General features: G+C 38.0%; 2 protein-coding genes across 2 annotated transcripts; one reads left to right on the top strand and one right to left on the bottom strand.

Moving 5' to 3' along the window:
- Nucleotides 1-405: 405 nt before the first annotated feature.
- LOC142526015 (uncharacterized) lies at nucleotides 406-2245 on the top strand. The gene is made up of 4 exons (XM_075630290.1): nucleotides 406-608; nucleotides 874-963; nucleotides 1114-1207; nucleotides 1634-2245. Exons 1-4 carry the CDS (start codon nucleotides 406-408, stop codon nucleotides 2243-2245), a joined length of 999 nt encoding a protein of 332 aa, XP_075486405.1.
- A 7238-nt stretch (nucleotides 2246-9483) lies between these two features.
- Nucleotides 9484-10414, bottom strand: LOC142527923 (putative calcium-binding protein CML18). Its single transcript, XM_075632917.1, has one exon. The coding sequence runs from the start codon at nucleotides 10136-10138 to the stop codon at nucleotides 9641-9643; it is 498 nt and encodes a 165-aa protein (XP_075489032.1). The 5' UTR covers nucleotides 10139-10414; the 3' UTR covers nucleotides 9484-9640.
- Nucleotides 10415-18714: the final 8300 nt, after the last annotated feature.

The raw sequence follows: 18714 nt of genomic DNA, 5'->3' as shown, positions 1-18714 counted from the left end.
TCACAAATCAAATTCATGAATTATCAATAATCACATAGGATTTACGATAATATGATACACGGTCCTTACACATTTCTTGAAATATTTATGGATGACTTTTCTATCTTTGGTTCAACGTTTGATGAGTGTTTGTAGAATTTGAGAACCGTGTTGAGGAGATGCGAGGAGACAAATTTGGTGCTAAATTTGGAAAAGTGCCATTTCATGGTACAAGAGGGAATTGTTTTAGGGCACAAGTTTTCGGAATAAGGGATTGAGGTGGACAAAGCTAAAATAGAAGTCATAAAGAACCTACCACCACCAGCCTCACTCAAGGGAGTTAAAGGTTTTCTATGCCACGCCGGTTTTTATAGGCGGTTTATCAAAGATTTTTCAAAAATTGCCAAACCTCTATCTTCCTTACTTATGAAAGATGTGCCTTTTAATTTCAATTCTGATTGTTTACAGGAGTACGAGGATTTGAATGAGCGCTTGGTGACGGCTCCTGTCTTGGTGGCACAAGATTGGGATCTGCCCTTCGAGATCATGTGCGATGCCAGTGATACTGCGGTGGGGGCTGTGCTTGGCCAGCGTCAAAACAAGTTATTTCATACAATTTTACTACGCAAGTAAGACCCTTGACGAGGGTCAATTGAATTATGGAACAACTGAAAAGGAATTGCTTGCAGTAGTATTTGCGCTTGACAAATTTCACTCATACCTTGTTTTGTCCAAAGTAATTGTTTACACAGATCACTCGGCATTGAAATATTTACTTGCTAAAAAAGATGCAAAGCCACGCTTACTTCGGTGGATTTTATTGTTGCAAGAATTTGATTTAGAAATAAAAGATAAGAAAGGTATCGAGAATGTGGTAGTGGATCACTTGTCTAGGTTGGAGCTGATTAGTAATGACTGTATAGATCCGGCTATTGATGATTGGTTTCCTGATGAGCAACTGTTTGAGGTGAAACATTGTCCTTGGTATGCCAATTTTGCTAACTTTTTTGTCACATGCACACCTCCACCAAATCTATCGTTTCACCAACGAAAGAAATTTTTTTCTGACGTGAAGTATTATTTTTGGGAGGAACCGTTTTTGTTTAAGATTTGTGCAGATGCCATGATAAGAAGGTGTGTTGCAGAGGAAGAGTTTGGTCAAATTCTCCACCATTGCCATGACCGTGAAGTAGGTGGTCATTTCGGACCAACAAGGACGACATCAAAGGTACTTGAATGTGGCTTTTATTGGCCAAACCTTTTTAAAGATGCTCGTTCATATGTGCTAGCATGTGATAAATGCCAGCGGATAGGTAACATCTCTAACCGTCATGAAATGCCATTGAATAACATCATAGAGTGTGAGGTTTTTGATGTGTGGGGGATCGACTTCATGAGACCGTTTCCCAGCTCGCTCACGAAAAAGTATATTTTGGTGGCGGTTGACTATGTGTCTAAGTGGGTAGAGGCAGAAGCATATGCCACTAATGATGCTCAAGTGGTCCTGAAATTTTTAAAGAATATTTTTAACAGGTTTGGGACACCAAGAGCAATCATTAGTGATGGTGGCACCCATTTTTGCAACAAATTATTTGAAAAACTTTTGAGAAAATACGGTGTCACACATAAGATCTCTACCCCCTATCACCCCCAGACGAGTGGTCAAGTGGAAGTGTCTAACCGAGAGATCAAGCGGATTTTAGAGAAAGTGGTAGGTGTGAGTCGGAAGGACTGGTCTATGAGGTTAGGTGATGCTCTTTGGGCATATAGGACTGCTTTTAAAACAACTATATGCACTACACCATATAGGTTGTTGTTTGGTAAAGCATGTCATTTACCTGTAGAGTTAGAGCATCGAGCATACTGGGCCACAAAAGCACTGAACTTTAATTTTACTGATGCAAGTGAACGACGTCTGCTACAACTGGATCAGTTGGAGGAATTCCAAAACCTGGCATATGATCTTGCACTGTCATACAAGGAGAAAATAAAGAAGGCTCACGACAAGCGGATCGTCGAGAGGGAATTCAAGGAAGGTGAAAACGTCCTGCTCTACAACTCTCGGTTGCGACTATTTCCCGGAAAGTTGAAGTCGCGATGGTCTGGTCCATTCGTGATTTCCAAAGTTTACCCATCGGGGGCTGTAGAATTGCAAGAAGGCAAGGATGGGACATTTACGGTCAATCCACAGCGGCTAAAGCACTACATGAGTGGCATAATTGAGCCACAACTTGGAATCACCCGGTTCCAAGACAATCCGAACTGAGACTGACCGACAGTCAAGCTCTCGACTATAAATTGAGAACTACCTCTCTCCCCCTTATCTTGCATTTAATTTCGATGTTTTATTTATGTTAGTTATGTTTTATTTATTCTTATTGTTATTGTTTTGTCTTCATTTTTTTTTTAAAAAAAAGGAGGGGACAATTTCCAGAGAGCTTGGTGCTCGAACGGTAATATTTTACCGCTCGAGCGCGACTACTTATTTCGAAAACTTCCAGAGAGCTCGGCGCTCGGGCGGTAATATTTTACCGCTCGAGCGCGAACACTTATTTCGCAAAACAAAATTCTAGAGAACCTGGCGCTCGAGCGGTAATTGTCTACCGCTCGAGCGCGCCTGCAGATAAAAACGTGAAATCCCCTTTCCCCTTTCTCACTCTGAAACTTCTCAAATCCCTCACAACACTCTCGGCCCCCTTTTCGATTTTATTGTGCAGGCACTTCATTCTCAACTCAATTCTCCGGCAACGAGGCACAATCTTCATTAGGAAGCAAGAACACCTCTCTCCGGTCATCTTCTCCATTCAAGGCACCATCTCCATCAACACCCCCATGGCTCCCAAGAAACAACGAGGTAATCCCGGTTCCTCCTCTCCCTCTTCGTCCTTTGATAGACATCGGTTTGTGAGTGAGGCGGTTAGGGCTAGATACGATCATGCTAAGATTCACAGAAACCCTGCTAAGATTCACAGAAACCCTATAGCCAAGAGGGGATTCCGTAGACAATTTGAGGACAGACACTTAGGGCCTCTTGTGGAGTTGAGACGGCGTAGATGGGAACAATTTGGAGATCAACCCAAGGCGGCAGTAGTTTCAGTAGTTCGAGAATTCTATGCTAATACAGCGAAAGGGACAGATGGTAGGGTCTTTGTTAGGGGTTGACTAGTCCCGTGTGACTCTGTTACGATCAATGCACTATTAGAAACGGAGGAAGTGGATGACTCTCAATTCGAGGCCTTGGTCGCCGACCCCGATTATGAAATGATCCTCACAGAGCTGTGCCATACGGGCGCGATGTGGAAACCGTTGGGGGGACCGCCAAACTACTTTGACGAGAAGTATTTGAAAGCGGGGATTGCCCTTTGGTATCTATTTGTAGCCCGAAGGATGATGCCGGTCTCGCATAAGAGCGAGGTGCAAAAAGAGCGGGCGGTGCTCCTGTATGCTTTGACTGCTCGTTACAACATAAATGTGGGCAAACTTATACATTCTCAGATCATGTTGAGTGCTCACAATAGTCATGTCGGTCTCTTCTTCCCCACCATCATCTCTGAATTGTGTGCGAGGGCAGGAGTTGTATTCCGGGATGATGAGGAGTGGTTGCAGCCGATGAAGGCTATTTGTGCAGATGACTTACAACGGAAGAGGGCAAAGCGACACGTAGACTTCCCCAGTCAAGAGGAACAGGCATGTGGATCAAGCACCATCATCCCTCGTCGCCCACAACCCCGCAGGCGCACTCAGAACGACAAAATGGATGAGAGTCTTGCCTTCATGGCTCACCATGAGCAGGTCAACACCAACGTTGCGACACATCTTGCTCATCTCGACTCCATGATGCGCACTATGCTCATCCACGGGGGCGTAGATCCAGGGACCATACCACCACTTCCGCCGTTCATTCCCCCCTACCAGTTTCAGTATGACTATCTTCCGCAATGGGATGCCGCCGGAGTGCCACCACCGGAGCACGATGAGGAGGAGCCTTGATCAGGGGAGTTCACTGTTTCCCCTTCTTTACATTTTTATTGTCTATTGCATTAATTTTTTTTTCTAATTGTTGCTGCATTCGTGCTTTATTTTTGCATTTTTTTTTGTGTCCCCTTTTGTGTTTGCATTTTTGGGTTTCGGTTTTTTGTGCAATAGGGGACATTGCACACCTTTAGTATGAGGCGGTCGTTTTTCGTAGTTGTCTTGCATGAGTGTCAGATGATGGTGAAACTAGTAAATTTGTAGCCAATGATGATTGTGGGATAAATGAACTGCATGTTGCTTAGTCTTATCACTCGTCATAAATCCCCAGGTAAATTGAAATCTTTTTAAGCACACATAGTGGATTTTGATAGTGGTGTCGATGCCAGTTAAGTTCAAAATAATCTGTGAGGGGAACTGGAGAAACATAAGATGCGAGTAGAACTTGAATGAATTTCTGTTGAAATAAGTGACTGACCAGTAGCATGAACTCGTGTAGAAAATCAAATGTATACCTCAAATACCCTTCATCCCAATCGTGCATAGGACCTAAAAATTCATTCCTAGGTCAGATAAATGAACCTACCCTATATCCCAAGCCTAGGGAGTACGCATGAGAAAACTATGCACCAAAAAAAATATAAATAAATAAATAAAAAGGGGAATGTAAGGTGTGGGGGAGCCAAAAAGGGATGAAATCCTATCCCAAGGCTAAAAAGATGGAGATGTAAGGCGTCGAGGAATGTCAGAGAAAAAATTGTGACAAGTGCATAGTGAAAATGATCTACGTACTCCCAATCTTTCTAAACCACTTGAGCACTTATGGCTATTGACTTCCTAAATTTTGTTGTTCAACTATGAAGCTCTACCGCTTTATGTGTTTACTGGTTCCCGAATAGAAACAGAACTCAGGAGAGAGAAACTTGTGTTGACATGTCGATTCGGCGACCCACATGATTTGCGAAAAATACTGTCTGAAACACAAGCTAGAAAAATCTACAGCACACACGACCATACTTTGTGGAAAAATACAAATGTTTTGTGATGTTTTGAAAGGGGTATTAATGGATGTGTGTTTTGACTAATTGGATGTGGTTCACAAACCCGCTGAGGCAGGAGATGTCAGTTTGCTAGTTCGCCATCACTCTAGTTATTTTAATACGTTCACTTTGTGTTTGTTTCATATTTTAGTTGTAGTCTGTAACCTATTTTGCTTGAGGGCAAGCAAAAGGTTAGTATGAGGAGGTTGATAGACGTGGTTTTTACATGTTTTATTGCATTAGTTTGTGTGTGTTTGCATTGTGCATGCGTACATTTCATTTACATTTTGTTCATTTTAGAGTAAACATTTGCATTTGATCATGTCTAACTTGTGTGTGACAAATTTGCAGGAAAAATGACCGGAAAACCAAATCTGGAGCAAAGTACGCAATCCAAGAAGAAAATGGCAGAAAGGCTGGTGCCAGAGCGATAAAAAATTACCGCCCGGGCGAGAGGTGAATAGCTAAGATGATGTCCATAAAGTATGGCGCTCGGGCGGTAATTTTCTACCGCCCGGGCGCGAGATTTAATTTCCGAAAGCCAACTTACAGAAGACTCGGCGCTCGGGCGGTAATGTTCTACCGCCCGAGCGTGAATGTCGCATTCCTCAAGAAATATTACAGAAGATGTGGCGCTCGAGCGGTAATTTTCTACCGCCCGAGCGCCACCAATTTTTGGAAAAATATCTTTGCCGATTACTTACCTTAGTCTTGGGATGTGGATGATATGGGAAGGATTGGGGGACGTTTTTGATTCATTAAGAATTCATTGGAGCAGCCGCCACAAGCTTGAAGAGGGTTTTTGCGCTTGGATTGAAGATTCGAAGATTTCCGGGCGTCGTTCCTTGCATTTTCGTCTAGCCCAGTATTTCTAATCTAGTTTTCATCTTTTAAACTTTGTTTTGTTTATATTTTAATATGAATTCGAGTAGTTAAACCTTTACATATTTGTTGGGATTTAAGGGATCCTACCCCAAACTTTGATTTAAATTAATTCACATATCGATTTCTGATTTATTCTTGATTATACTATTGTTTTATCGTGTTGTTAAAGCGTAGCTAACTCTAACAACGTTTTTATATTGCGAGTGAGTTCGAGAGAATAACTTGTGATAGGAACGAGTTGTATAATCCGTGGATCTACAATTTACATAGATATATGAAATTGGATACGCGCCGATAGTTATAGTCCTAAGAGTCGAAACCTAAGGGATTTCATAGATCGACATGCAATTCGATCTTGATAAATAATAAAAGACATTTAATTACTTCATTGAGTAGAATTAGTTTGGCATAGCTCGACAGAGTGTGTTCAATTGAATAGGAAATCCTGTCGAAAGCATACAGTCACGATGGAACGAATTAATTAATTAACGAGCAGTAGATGAACCGAAATTCCCAACAAATCCATTTTTCATTGAATTTTAAATCAACCATTTTTTTATCGTATTTCATTATTTAATTATTGATTTTTTTATTTGCATGTTTGTTCGAGTATAGTAGTATTAAACCAATCAAACAAATTTTCGTTGCTAAAGATTTGATAACTGAAAATAATAATTGTCAAATACAGTCTCCAGTGAAACAATACTCGTACTCACGTGTATTATACTATTACTTGACATCGTGCACTTGCGATTAATTTTTGAGCATATACAATCATATTTTTATTAAGATTCCACAGTGCAAGTTTTGCTCGATCAAGCAGCCAAGCTCTTCCAGCAGACCTAAGAAGGATTTTTGAAGGATTTTTATAGAAGAAAGTGTAGGAAAGTGGTCTCCCGATCGTCTCTATTGTTCCCTCTTATCAAGTATCGAGTTCCGGGTATTTAAATCGCAAAGGCACGTCTTAAACCTATCTTTTTGCACTGTTCAGATTATATTATGTGTGTTTAATGTTTTTATGCATAAAAACTTGCAGATCTCAAATTATACTTGATTTTACTGATTTTATTGCATGAATCATGGTTTTCTTGCATGTTCTTGGCTTATTTCGATTGCTTGGGGACTACTGCCGGTAAGTTTACGTTATGGAGATGATTTAGGTGATGTCGAGGAGTCCATCAAGTGGTTGAATGGGTTTTGTTCAGTAGCTGTTGAAGGGGGCCGATCGGACCTACCCTTTGGTATAGATCTAGGGTTCGGCCAAGTGAATAGTCGCTAGGGCCTGTGCATGGGTCGGGTCCTTGCTGTTGGATGGCTTATGGTGGCCCAGTAGAGTCCTAAGATGGTTTGGTTGGAGTCGGGTATGGGCTGTTTGAGGGCTGGCCAAGTTAGGGTTTAGGCCGAGAGGATAGCATTGGAGCCGAAGGCAGACGAGTTAGTGCAGCAGGCTTTCAGCTGGGTTCTTGGGTCTGGATCGAGACTAGGAAGGTTCAGTCGAGTCATGGTTCGAATTTGGGAAAGTTTCGTTAAGGTTTGAATCAATTCGGGTTAAAATCTGGACTTCAATTTTAAGTTTTTAAGTCGAATTGTAAAAATGGGTTTAAGGCTCAAGTTGATGCTTGGAAAATACTTCAGAGTCAATTCTAAGCTTATATGATAATTTGGGTTAAACTCGAGTCAAAGTTTTTTTAAAAAAAAAATTCAATGGGAAATGTTAGGGTTTCAGGGGTAAAATGGTCATTTTACATCTGAGGAAGGCTAGAAGTCCTGGCAGCGTCCTGAGCAATTATTGTATGAAAAAATGATTATTTTTAATGTTTATGAAATTTTAATGTTATATGATTAATATACGATGCATGCTAGGTAAAAAAAATAAAAATTTGAGGGATGTGAATTGACTGTGACATAGAGGATACGTGGGAATACCGTGAGGGATTTTACCTCTGAGAGAGCCCGTTTACGGGAGAAGGCCCCAGAGGGAGCCCAATATCAGATTTCTATATTAGCCCATGGCCCAGTTATGAAAGTTGCTGACGCCCCGTCGCCAGGTATCATGGTTTGTAGATTGATCAATCGAGCAGATGATAAAAGCTGATAGCTAGTCACATTCAACGATCATACTTCACCCAAAAGATATTTTTATGTTGTATGATGAGGATTTCTATATGTTTATGAAAATTGTATATGCTCATCATTTTTAAGTGAAATGTATTTGAGTAAAAGTATTTTTATTGACGCTTGTGCATGTATATGTATTACTAGTTATTATGGTTCAGACGTGCTGAGTCACTAGGCTCATTAGATTTGAATGGTTGCAGGTAATGAAAATGAGGACGATGGTGGCTTTGACGCTTGAGGTGGACTGGGCTGGGCTGGGCAGTGCATTCCGAGGATCTTTCATTTTCCGCATTTATGATAAAACTGTTTTTTAAGATATTTGATTCATGAGGTTTTGAGTGGAAACGATATATTTTAAATGTTTGCATATTTTAAAGTATATTTAGTAGCGAGAGACGTTTAGAGATCCCTTCGACTACTTGGTCGATTGCACCATTTTCTTCAAGATAATGAACAAAATCGATGACCAATTCATCTGAATTCCTTTGACGATGGCTGTCATCACTTGAAGCTTCTCAAGAGTTAGGGCTGCGAAGGAAGCTGGAACTATGGCTTTAGTTCCCTCTTGGCCTCAGATACTTTTATCATCTTCCCATTGGTTGAGAGCAAGGTCTACTACATTTCTTCAATATCTGCAGCAGCCACTTCGAAGAAACTTGAAAGGCCTTCAACTGGCCGATTGAATAAATTCCAGAAGAACTCTTCATCAACAATCATAGTCTCATTGTTGACCTTCATTTTAATCTTTCCATCATCAGTGACGGCGTTAGATTCATAGATGGATAGAAGCTCTGAAGAGTAAATTTCTTGAGTTTCTAGTCCCGGAAATTGGCGAAGACCAGACGACGAACTTCTGAAAGACACGACATGAAATGAATAATTTATGCTCGAACGATATTTTCAAAAACGGAATTAATTCATATACCAAATATAATTTTAAAATATAAGATCACTCACTTGATTGTTCTTGAATAAAAAAAACGCGAAGTCGATAGGCTCGAAAATGACGAGAACTTTGCTTGAATTGGAACAACATTTGGACATAATTTCGGCTTGAAAATCTTGAAAATGGAAGCAAAGTTTCGTTCTTCCCATGGCAACTGGTACTCGAAAATTTGGAGTGGTTTAGGTGTGATATTTATCCAGCTTAAGACCTCTATTTACAGACTTCAAGTGTAGGAGCTGAATGATCATCAATTCCTGATCATTTATTCCTTTAAAAATCATTATTTCATACTTATTAGTGCGGTTACAAGTCTACCATTTCAAATGAACGAGTCTCTTGAAATTCTTGAGCTTGCTATAAGCTAACTTAGGATGCATATCTTTGAGTCCATTGGATTGACATGATGTCTGAAACATTTCAAATTCTTTGGCCCTTTGGCTCTTTTCTTGATAATGCGAATGAAGTAGTTGCTGGATTGGTGGTTCTCACAACAAAAATATGATATGAATGATAAAATTGTAAATCCAGAAGAGTGGGAATAAAAGAGAGAAGTTTTCACTATGTATATGATAATCATAATCAACATCAAGCACATATTCGAAGCCAAACACACACAAAATTCTCCCATCTATATTTATTGCATTCCACAAAACCCCCCAACAAAAAAAAAAGTATTCCTGTTCCAAATGCAATTCGTTGTTCAATTCCAGCAATTATCAAATGCAGCAGACACAATAGCCTGCGAGAATTCTGGGAAACTGATCCGCCCGTCGCCGTCCGTATCCGCCTCCCGGATCATCCCCGTCAGCTCCTCCGCGGTCAACGCGTGGCCGAGCTTGGCCATCGAGTGGGCCAGCTCCGCCGCCGTGATATACCCATTTCCGTCTCTGTCAAACATCTTGAATAGATGCTTCAACTGATCCTCTGTGTAAGGAGATTTAGCCGGCAGGAGCTCCGGCGCCACCAGGGCCACGAACTCCGAGAACTCCACTAACCCGTTGCTGTTCCTGTCCGCCTTCTGAATCAAAGAATCCAGCTGATCCGTGCTCGGCTTCAATCCGAGAGATCGAAGGAGCGACCCGAGCTCCAGCTCCGTTAAGCTCCCGTCGTTGTTTCTGTCGAATGATCGGAAAATCTCGCGGAGCTGAGCCAGTTGCTCGTCGTCTAACTTGCCCCCCGCCGCCACTTTACCGCTCATAATGCTCTCTTTTGAATTTCAACGCAAATCTGGGACGGAATTCTTCTCCCCTTTATCCAGGAAAACAAGTCTGTGATCCACAAAATTTCTCTGAATATCCTTATCCTAGTTTTCGTGATTTTCGTTGGGTTTTTAATGGGAAAATGGAATATGAAGTAAAGCTAATCAATTGGATCTCATTGAGCAATTCTTTTGCTCATAGAGAAGCGAAGAAATGGAATGCCATAATTGTCCGTATTTCGACGACAGGTAGTAGGTGTAAGTTACTTATTAATTTCTCATCATATTCATATAAAATAAAGAGTCGAGTGTCTGCCGAAAGCATCTAAGATATACGGTTTTTTTTGTTAGAGTATCTGTTTAGCGATTCAACATGTGATTTGAGTTTTTACTAATTTTAATATAAAATTATTTTTATTTTTATAATATTTTACGATTTTATCTAATTATGACATTATACTTTTATCTGTATACCCATGTAAAATGCATATATAAAGTTCTTTTATATACTACATGTACCATGAGATCTACCTCGTAACGTAAAATCATGAAACTCATTAGGGATATTCTAAACGGAGTGTGCAAACTCTGGTGGAATCCAACACTCCTAGTCGAATCAGTCACCTAAAATAAGGATAAATGTCGCTTGAGATTAAGACTATCATTTGTGATGTAAACGTCATGTTTCATTGACAAGTGCATGAAGATGTTCAATCATATAGATGTGTGATCATATGATAATGTACTAACAACTCTCCCTCGGACTGTCCAAGTGTTTCTCAATTATCGAGTGGAATAGTCCGTGGTTATGGTTGTACACCATTAGTTCTTTGGCCCGAGACAATGTAGGGGTTATACGTACCAGCATGTACTTTGATCCGTTTACCGACTCCATTGAGCGTCATCAAAAACAGGTTGAGTGTAGTTTCAACATACGTAGGAGCAAATATATTGTAGTCGGGGATTCACCGTTTGCCTACGTGTGAAGATATCTTATATGATATGATGATTTAATAATGCAAGGATTCTCTGGCCAGAGCAAGAAATGTGCTTTATCATTATTAGTACTCAAAACTACATTGCATCATTATCAAATTAATATACAACTCTCAGCATATCAATGGTTGCAGATTCGATCGGGATGTATGTGTTGAAGGGACCGTACAGTAAGATAACCGTAACTTAAGGTTCTTGAAAGCACTATTAGTGATATCTAGGGGATCATGAGACGATGCTACTAGACGCTCTTGCCATTATCCGATAGGTGCAATCAGAAATGAGTTCTGACATTCTTGATCAAGAAGTTGATAAAAAGAATGAGGCTAATTAAGATAAGCTAGAATAAAAATAAATGTTAATTTGAATCACATGGAGATATCACATGGAGATGTAAACTCAGTACTAGTTGTATCCCTGAACCATTGAGGGTTTCATAATTATTGGACTCTGTGTCCTTGTTGAGAAAGTCAAAGTTCAAAGAGTTGAATTTAGCTGCTATAGTTGGATGGGGATCAAACATGATGCTTATAAAAGATTTTATAAGCTGATTTCATAGAATGAAAGAAATGAAAGTTAGCTTAACTGCAAATTGAGGAAGGAGAGTAGAACTGTTTATTTTGGTGAACGAATAAACTAAACTGGCAGCTGCCCAGTCAATTTTCATTATATGAATAAGACTTATATCTTTAATACATCGGCGTTGTCGGATCGTCGATCAGAGTTATAATGAGTTTAGAATCATTTATTTAATGAATTTAGAATTTACTGATTAAATTATCATACATGTAGTGATAACTAAAAATATCTCATAAAATATTCTAAAGAGGTGTAGAATAAATTAACTAATTAGTTAATTGGATAAATTAAATAACGAAATTATTAATATGTCTATGCATGTATTAAATTTGCATGTGTAAAAATATTATATTCCTTTCCCTTGCCTACTATCGAATATTCGGGTAAAATATTTCAATTTCATGAAATCATGTCATATAATAATTTAATCATGCAATTATACCTTTAATCATATAATAAATATCATGCAAGTATTTAAAATCAATTAAATAAAACAATTAAGCAATTAAAATAATTTTGCATGCATGTGGTTTACGTAGGTTTGATTTTTCGGACGTTACAAAACATGAGGTCCTGCTAGTTGAAGAAAGCAAATCCAAATGGGCTGAGACTGACAGTGAAATGTCAATGTCTGAGAGCTTGAGCAGCTCTAGCAATGAAGTTGAAGTAAAATGCTTAATGGCCAATGATGCAGAACTGGAATCTACCAGTGAACAAGTATTTGATTTCAGATCAACTGATTTTATACGAGAAGAACTCATTTCTACACTGCATGACATGATAAATGAGTATGACAAGCTTGCTCTTTCATTTGAGTAAGCCAAAGCTAAGCAAAATGATTCCCAAGACAACAAAACTGAAACTGATGAGCAGTTGAGTTGTTGAGCCTAAGAAGGAAGATTGCGAAGCAGAAAGCTGAAATGATTGAGAACCAATATTTGATTTAGCAGTTGAAAAATGAAATTTCAAAACAAACTGATCTGATTCAAGCATGGAACAAGTCATCAGTCACGCTGATTGAAATGCGAGGTTTAAAAAAATCAGTTACTGACAAAACTGGTTTAGGCTTTAATATAGCAATGATGGAACCTCTGCAAGTGATAAAATGCCAAAGTTGAATGAGCAAAAAGGAAAGTATAATAACTTTGTGAAATCAAATGTGGTAAATGAATTCTCAGAACCAAGTAAACCTATTGTTCAACCGATGGAAAACAAGAACAAAGCTAAAAGGTATGGAATTGGATATAGTCCCAAGAGTTCAACGAATTCGCGAAGTTGGTCACCTAAACGGTTTAGCTATAAAGTCGGTATTCTAAGGGTGACTATTACAAATATTAAAACTGTAAGTCAGTTCAGAAGAGATATCAGATGAACAATCATTTGAAAATAGTTAAAAATCATATTATTTCTTCTGCACACAACACACCAAACACACACAAGTCGGGGAAAATCATTTGGAACACAGCAATTGAAAAGTCAGTCAAACTGATCCAAATCTGATTTCCCAAAGGACTAATCAGTTTAGGACCCAAATAGATGTGAGTACAAAAATTATTCATTGTGTGTGATTGCAGGTGACAGGTACATCAGCAAAAGAATCAATTTGGGATTTGGACAATGGATGCTCGCGACACATGACATGGATGCTGTCTTGCTATCCAAAATGATCAAATACTCTGGTCCAAACATCAGTTTTGGAGACAACTCTAAAGGTAGAACTGTGGATAAGTGTAAGCTTATCTATGGTAACATTATTATTAATGATATCTTACTTGTTGATAATTTCAAGTATAACTTGATTAACATTAGTCAATGATGCGACAATAATTTTTTAGTTCAGTTCAAAAAACACACGTGCACAATTAAGAACTCAACTGATGACATCGTTATAACTGGTAATTGTTGTGGTAACACCTACAAGGTGAGTTGGACTAATCAACCTAATGCATCAGTTTGTTTTGTAGCTTCAAAATCTTTTAAAAATTGGTTGTGGCATAAAAAGTTGAACCACTTGAATTTCAAATCCATAGTTCATCTGAGTAATCACGATCTTGTAACTGGTCTACCTAAAATTGATTTCTCAAAAGATAAAATTTGTTCAGCATGTCAATTTGGTTAACAAGTAAGATCTTCATTCAAAAGCAAAGGTATTAAATCTTCCTCCAGGTGCTTAGAACAGCTGCATATGGATCTTTTTGGTCCTATACCAGTCATGAGTTTAGGGAGAATGAAATACACCATGGTAATCGTTGATGATTTTTCAAGATTAACTTGGGTTACTTTTCTCAAATAAAAAGACCAAACTGCTGCACAACCGATTAAGCTTTTCAAAAGATTATTAAATGAAAAATAAGTTAGAATTTGACAGAATAAGGTATGATCGAGGGATCGAATTTGTCAATCAAAATCTTTCTCAATTTTTAGAAAATACTGGAATTAAACATGAGTTCTCAGCAGCTAGAACACCTCAGCAAAATAATGTAGCTGAAAGAAGAAATCATACGCTCAGCTAGAACGATGTTTGCTGATTCCGGTATATCTCAAAGATTTTGGGCAGAAGCAGTAAACACTGCGTGTTATACTCAAAACAGATCAATGATTAATAAAAATCATTTGAAAACACCGTATGAGATTTGACATGGACAGAAAATTGTGGTATCCTACTTCAAAATATTTGGTTGCATATATTTTATTCATAATAATGGCAAAAATTATTTGAAAATTTTTTATGCTAAATCTGCAGATGGAATATTTCTGGGATATTCATCAGTTAATAAATCTTATGGAGTGTTTAATAAATGTACTTTGAATGTAGAAGAATCAATTCATGTCGTATATGATGAATCTGCACTAACAGATAAGCCAAATGATCCAGTTGAGCTAACTGATCTCTTTACAGAAATCAGTTTGGAGGATGATAGTGAAGAAAAAGTTCACATAAATTGAAATATCCTTCAAACACCAGAACCAAAAGTAGTGGATCAAAAGGTTTAACAAGAAATTGTTCATAATAATCAGTTAATGGGACAACACGATGATATCCAAATGCCAACTGAAACCGCAACAACTGAAACCGAAAGATACATTCAGTTACAAAGTGAACGAGTTGCTGAAGTCGATCCGAATAATCCCAACTATAGATGGAACAAATTACATCCACAAGAATTGGCGATAGGTGATCCATCTAATCCAGTAAGAACTAGAAATCAAATATTTAATTTATTCGTTCATTCAGCATTTGTTTCTCAAATTGAATTGAAGAAAACTGATGAAGCTCTAACTGATCCTAACTGGATAAATGCTATGTAAGAAGAGCTAAATCAGTTTGCCCATAACAATGTCTGGACATTAGTTCAAAGACTAGTTTCTAAAACAATTATAGGTAAAAAGTGGGTCTACAGAAACAAATTGAACGAAGATGGTTCAGTTGTGCGCAACAAAGCGAGATTGGTAGCACAAGGATATAGGCAAGAAGAAGGAATTTATTATCACGAGACATATGCATCAGTTGCACGACTGGAAGCAATCAGAATATTCCTCGCCTATGCCTCTTTCAAAGACTTCAAAGTATACCAGATGGATTTCAAAAGTGCAATCCTGAATGTTCAGTAGCAGGAAGAAGTGTATGTTGAACAAACACCAGGTTTTGTAAATCATTGTTTTCTTGATCATGTTTATCACTTGAACAAAGCTTTGTATGGTCTTAAACAAGCTCCTAGAGCTTTGTATGAGACTCTATAAAAAATTTTAACTGATCATGATTTTACTGTTGGAACAATGGATAAAACTCTGTTCAAATTTTCAAAGAAAGATCATATTTTACTTGTGCAAATTTATGCAAATTTATGTTGATGATATTATTTTTGGGTAACTAACCCCAAATTATGCGAGAAGTTTGCCAAGTTAATGCATAATAAATTTGAGATGAGCACAATGGGTGAACTTACGTTCTTTCTTGGTCTGCAAGTGAAACAATTGGAAACTGGTACATTTATCAGTCAAACAAAATATACGAAGGAACTGCTTAAGAAATTTGGCATGAAGATATGTTCAGCTGCAAATACTCCCATGACTTCCATCGATTAATTAGATAAAGATGAAGGAGGAATATCAGTTGAGACGACACTTTACAGAGGTTTAATAGGTTCTTTACTTTACCTAACTGCTAGCAGTACTGATACTATATTTGTTGTTTGCATGTGTGCTAGATTTCAAGCTGATCCTAAACAATCGCATTATACAACTGCCAAACGAATATTGAAATTTACTAAAGGCACACAAAATGTGGGCTTATGGTATGCTAATGACTCATCTTTTAATTTAGTTGGCTATTCAAATGCAGATTATGCAGGATGTAAACTTGATCGAAAAAGCAGCAGTGGATCATGTCAGTTTCTAGGAGACAAACTGATTTCTTGGTTCAACAAGAAGCAAACATCTATAGAAACTTCAACAACTGAAGCAGAATATCTTGCTGCTGGAAGCTGCTGTGCCCAACTGCTCTGGATTCAACAACAACTGGAGTCATTGCAGAAGAATCACCAATCTTCTATGATAATACAAGTACCATTGCGATTACATACAATCCAGTTCTCCAATTCAAGGACCAAACATATTGATGTCAGACATCACTTCATCTCGAGATCATGCTCTCAAGAAGGAAATCATACTGAAGTACATATCAACTGAACAACAAACAGCCGACATCTTCACCAAGCCACTTCCCGAGACTATAAGTTTTCTTAATTTTGCAATATTCTTGGCTTAGTTGATTTGTCTTAATATTATTCGCGTTATTATATATTCTCGTTGTTATTCAGTTATTACCAGTTTGAATGAAGAATAATAAAGCAATAAAATAATGAATAGCAATGAACAAAAAATATGAATTCCATTGATAATATCGAGCTGTTATTACACGGTTCAGTTCCCTATCTACTGCATCTTGCCAAAGGGACATCCAACTGCATATCTCCTCAAAGGAAGTTATCTTAAAGCCTTCTGAGAAGGTAATTCTTCTCAAAACTCTATGCTCTTTTATAAGCATTAGGTAGTAGAGACCTTCATCTATGGCGAGGTCTGAAGTATAAATGAAAGAGAGACGCCGTTTATATTTGATTTTAGTTGTCTTTTGTTCATTTGTGGCAACTAGTCCGTCTCTATCTACTGCATCTTGCCAAAGGGATGTAAAACCCGGGATTCTGTACAAGCATGATCATATCAGACTATTATCAGATTAATAATTTGATTATGCTAGAATGGTGTAATCTGGGATATTAATATTTAAACCATTCAGAATATAAGATTTGTTTTGAGTTATCTAAGTCGTGTAGATAATTTTATCGTGTGCAGAATTTTGAAGATAGAAATTAATATGGTATTATTTTCGGTACTTGAACTTTTGGGGTGATTAAATCTATGACGATCCAAGAAATTTATTAAGGAATTTCGAAGATTTAGCAGATAAAGGTCTAAGATTTAAGTAGAGATTGAGATACTGGGATAAAAGATCAAGCAAGAGATAATAAAATCCCTAGAATTCGAATTAAACAGTGTTTATATTTGCAAATTTTGAAATTGAGGGGGGATAAAAGATTTAAATTTCGAACAATATCACGGATAGATCATGATTTTAGATGAAGATTTGATTCAGAGTTCAAATGCAACTATAACTCTTGATCACGATAACAGTCAACCCCTATAAATAGGAGGACCCTATAAGCTCAAAAATCACACCTAAATTCTCACACAAATTTCGAAATTTGTTCCCTAGTCTCCTTAGGAATTTTCGAGCACAGCGAAGCCCTGCCGCCGTCCAGTCAGTGAAGTAGGAATTTCGAAGAACCCTAGCCTTTTTCACGTTTTTTTCAAGAATTTAAGGTAAGTGGGCTTGTTTTAAATATGTTGCGTACGAATTATTTTGTTTTTGAAAGTTTCGGTCGAGCACCGTCCTTCTGTCTCTACGTTTTTTTTATGAAATTTGGTACGTTACGTGTTGGCACTGTGAGGATTCACTGAAAATGGGTGGGAATCCCAGCATATGGCCCTTCACGGTGGGATAGAACCGTTTTATGGCCTCGCCCCCTTAGAGGATTAAAAATTAGAGACTGATATTAGTAAACCATAGAAGGTGGAAGAATCGCAGTGCTGTTGTGATATGGATACGATGTTACGTTACGAAAAGTATGATGTATGTATGTTTTTTTTCGAAAATTGTGTAAATATTTTTATGTTGTGCTCGAACGACCCCCACTTGCTGAGTGACGACCATATCACTCACCCCTTACTCTACCTTCCCCAGATAAATCAGGAGAAGAAATAGAGAAAGAAGAATCAGACGCCAGTTTTTGGGCTGATAGTCGTCGCATGAACAATTTTAATTAAGAATGTTCTTGTGAGTTTTAATTCAAGTTGTAAACGCTTCCGCAGATTTGTATCGTTTTCAGAGTTACTGTTGTAAAGACGATTCCATTTTTATGATATTTATTATATAAACTGGTTTTGGTTTATACTGTACTAGGAGGCTTGTTGTTTAGCAATTATGTGATTGTTGAATAACGCCGGTGTCGACTAACTTGGTCTCGGGGCGTGACAGTTGTTATTCAGTTATTACCAGTTTGAATGCAGAATAATAAAACAATAAAATAATGAATAGCAATGAACAAAAAATATGAATTCCATTGATAATATCGAGCTGTTATTACACGGTTCAGTTCTCTATCTACTGCATCTTGCCAAAGGGACATCCAACTGCATATCTCCTCAGAGGAAGTTATTTTAAACCTTCTGAGAAGGTAATTCTTCTCAAAACTCTATGCTCCTTTATAAGCATTAGGTAGTAGAGACCTTCATCTATGGCGAGGTCTGAAGTATAAATGAAAGAGAGACGCCGTTTACATTTGATTTTAGTTGTCTTTTGTTCATTTGTGGCAACTAGTCCGTCTCTTTGGATACACTGTAGCTACTGAACCTTAGTCCAGGTGGACATTGTTTTCGCGAAG

The sequence above is a fragment of the Primulina tabacum genome, chromosome 15, assembly GCF_025594145.1.
Source record: "Primulina tabacum isolate GXHZ01 chromosome 15, ASM2559414v2, whole genome shotgun sequence".
NCBI lineage: Eukaryota > Viridiplantae > Streptophyta > Magnoliopsida > Lamiales > Gesneriaceae > Primulina > Primulina tabacum.
Note: the sequence above shows the minus strand (reverse complement) of the source record. Positions and strands in the feature narration are given on the sequence as shown.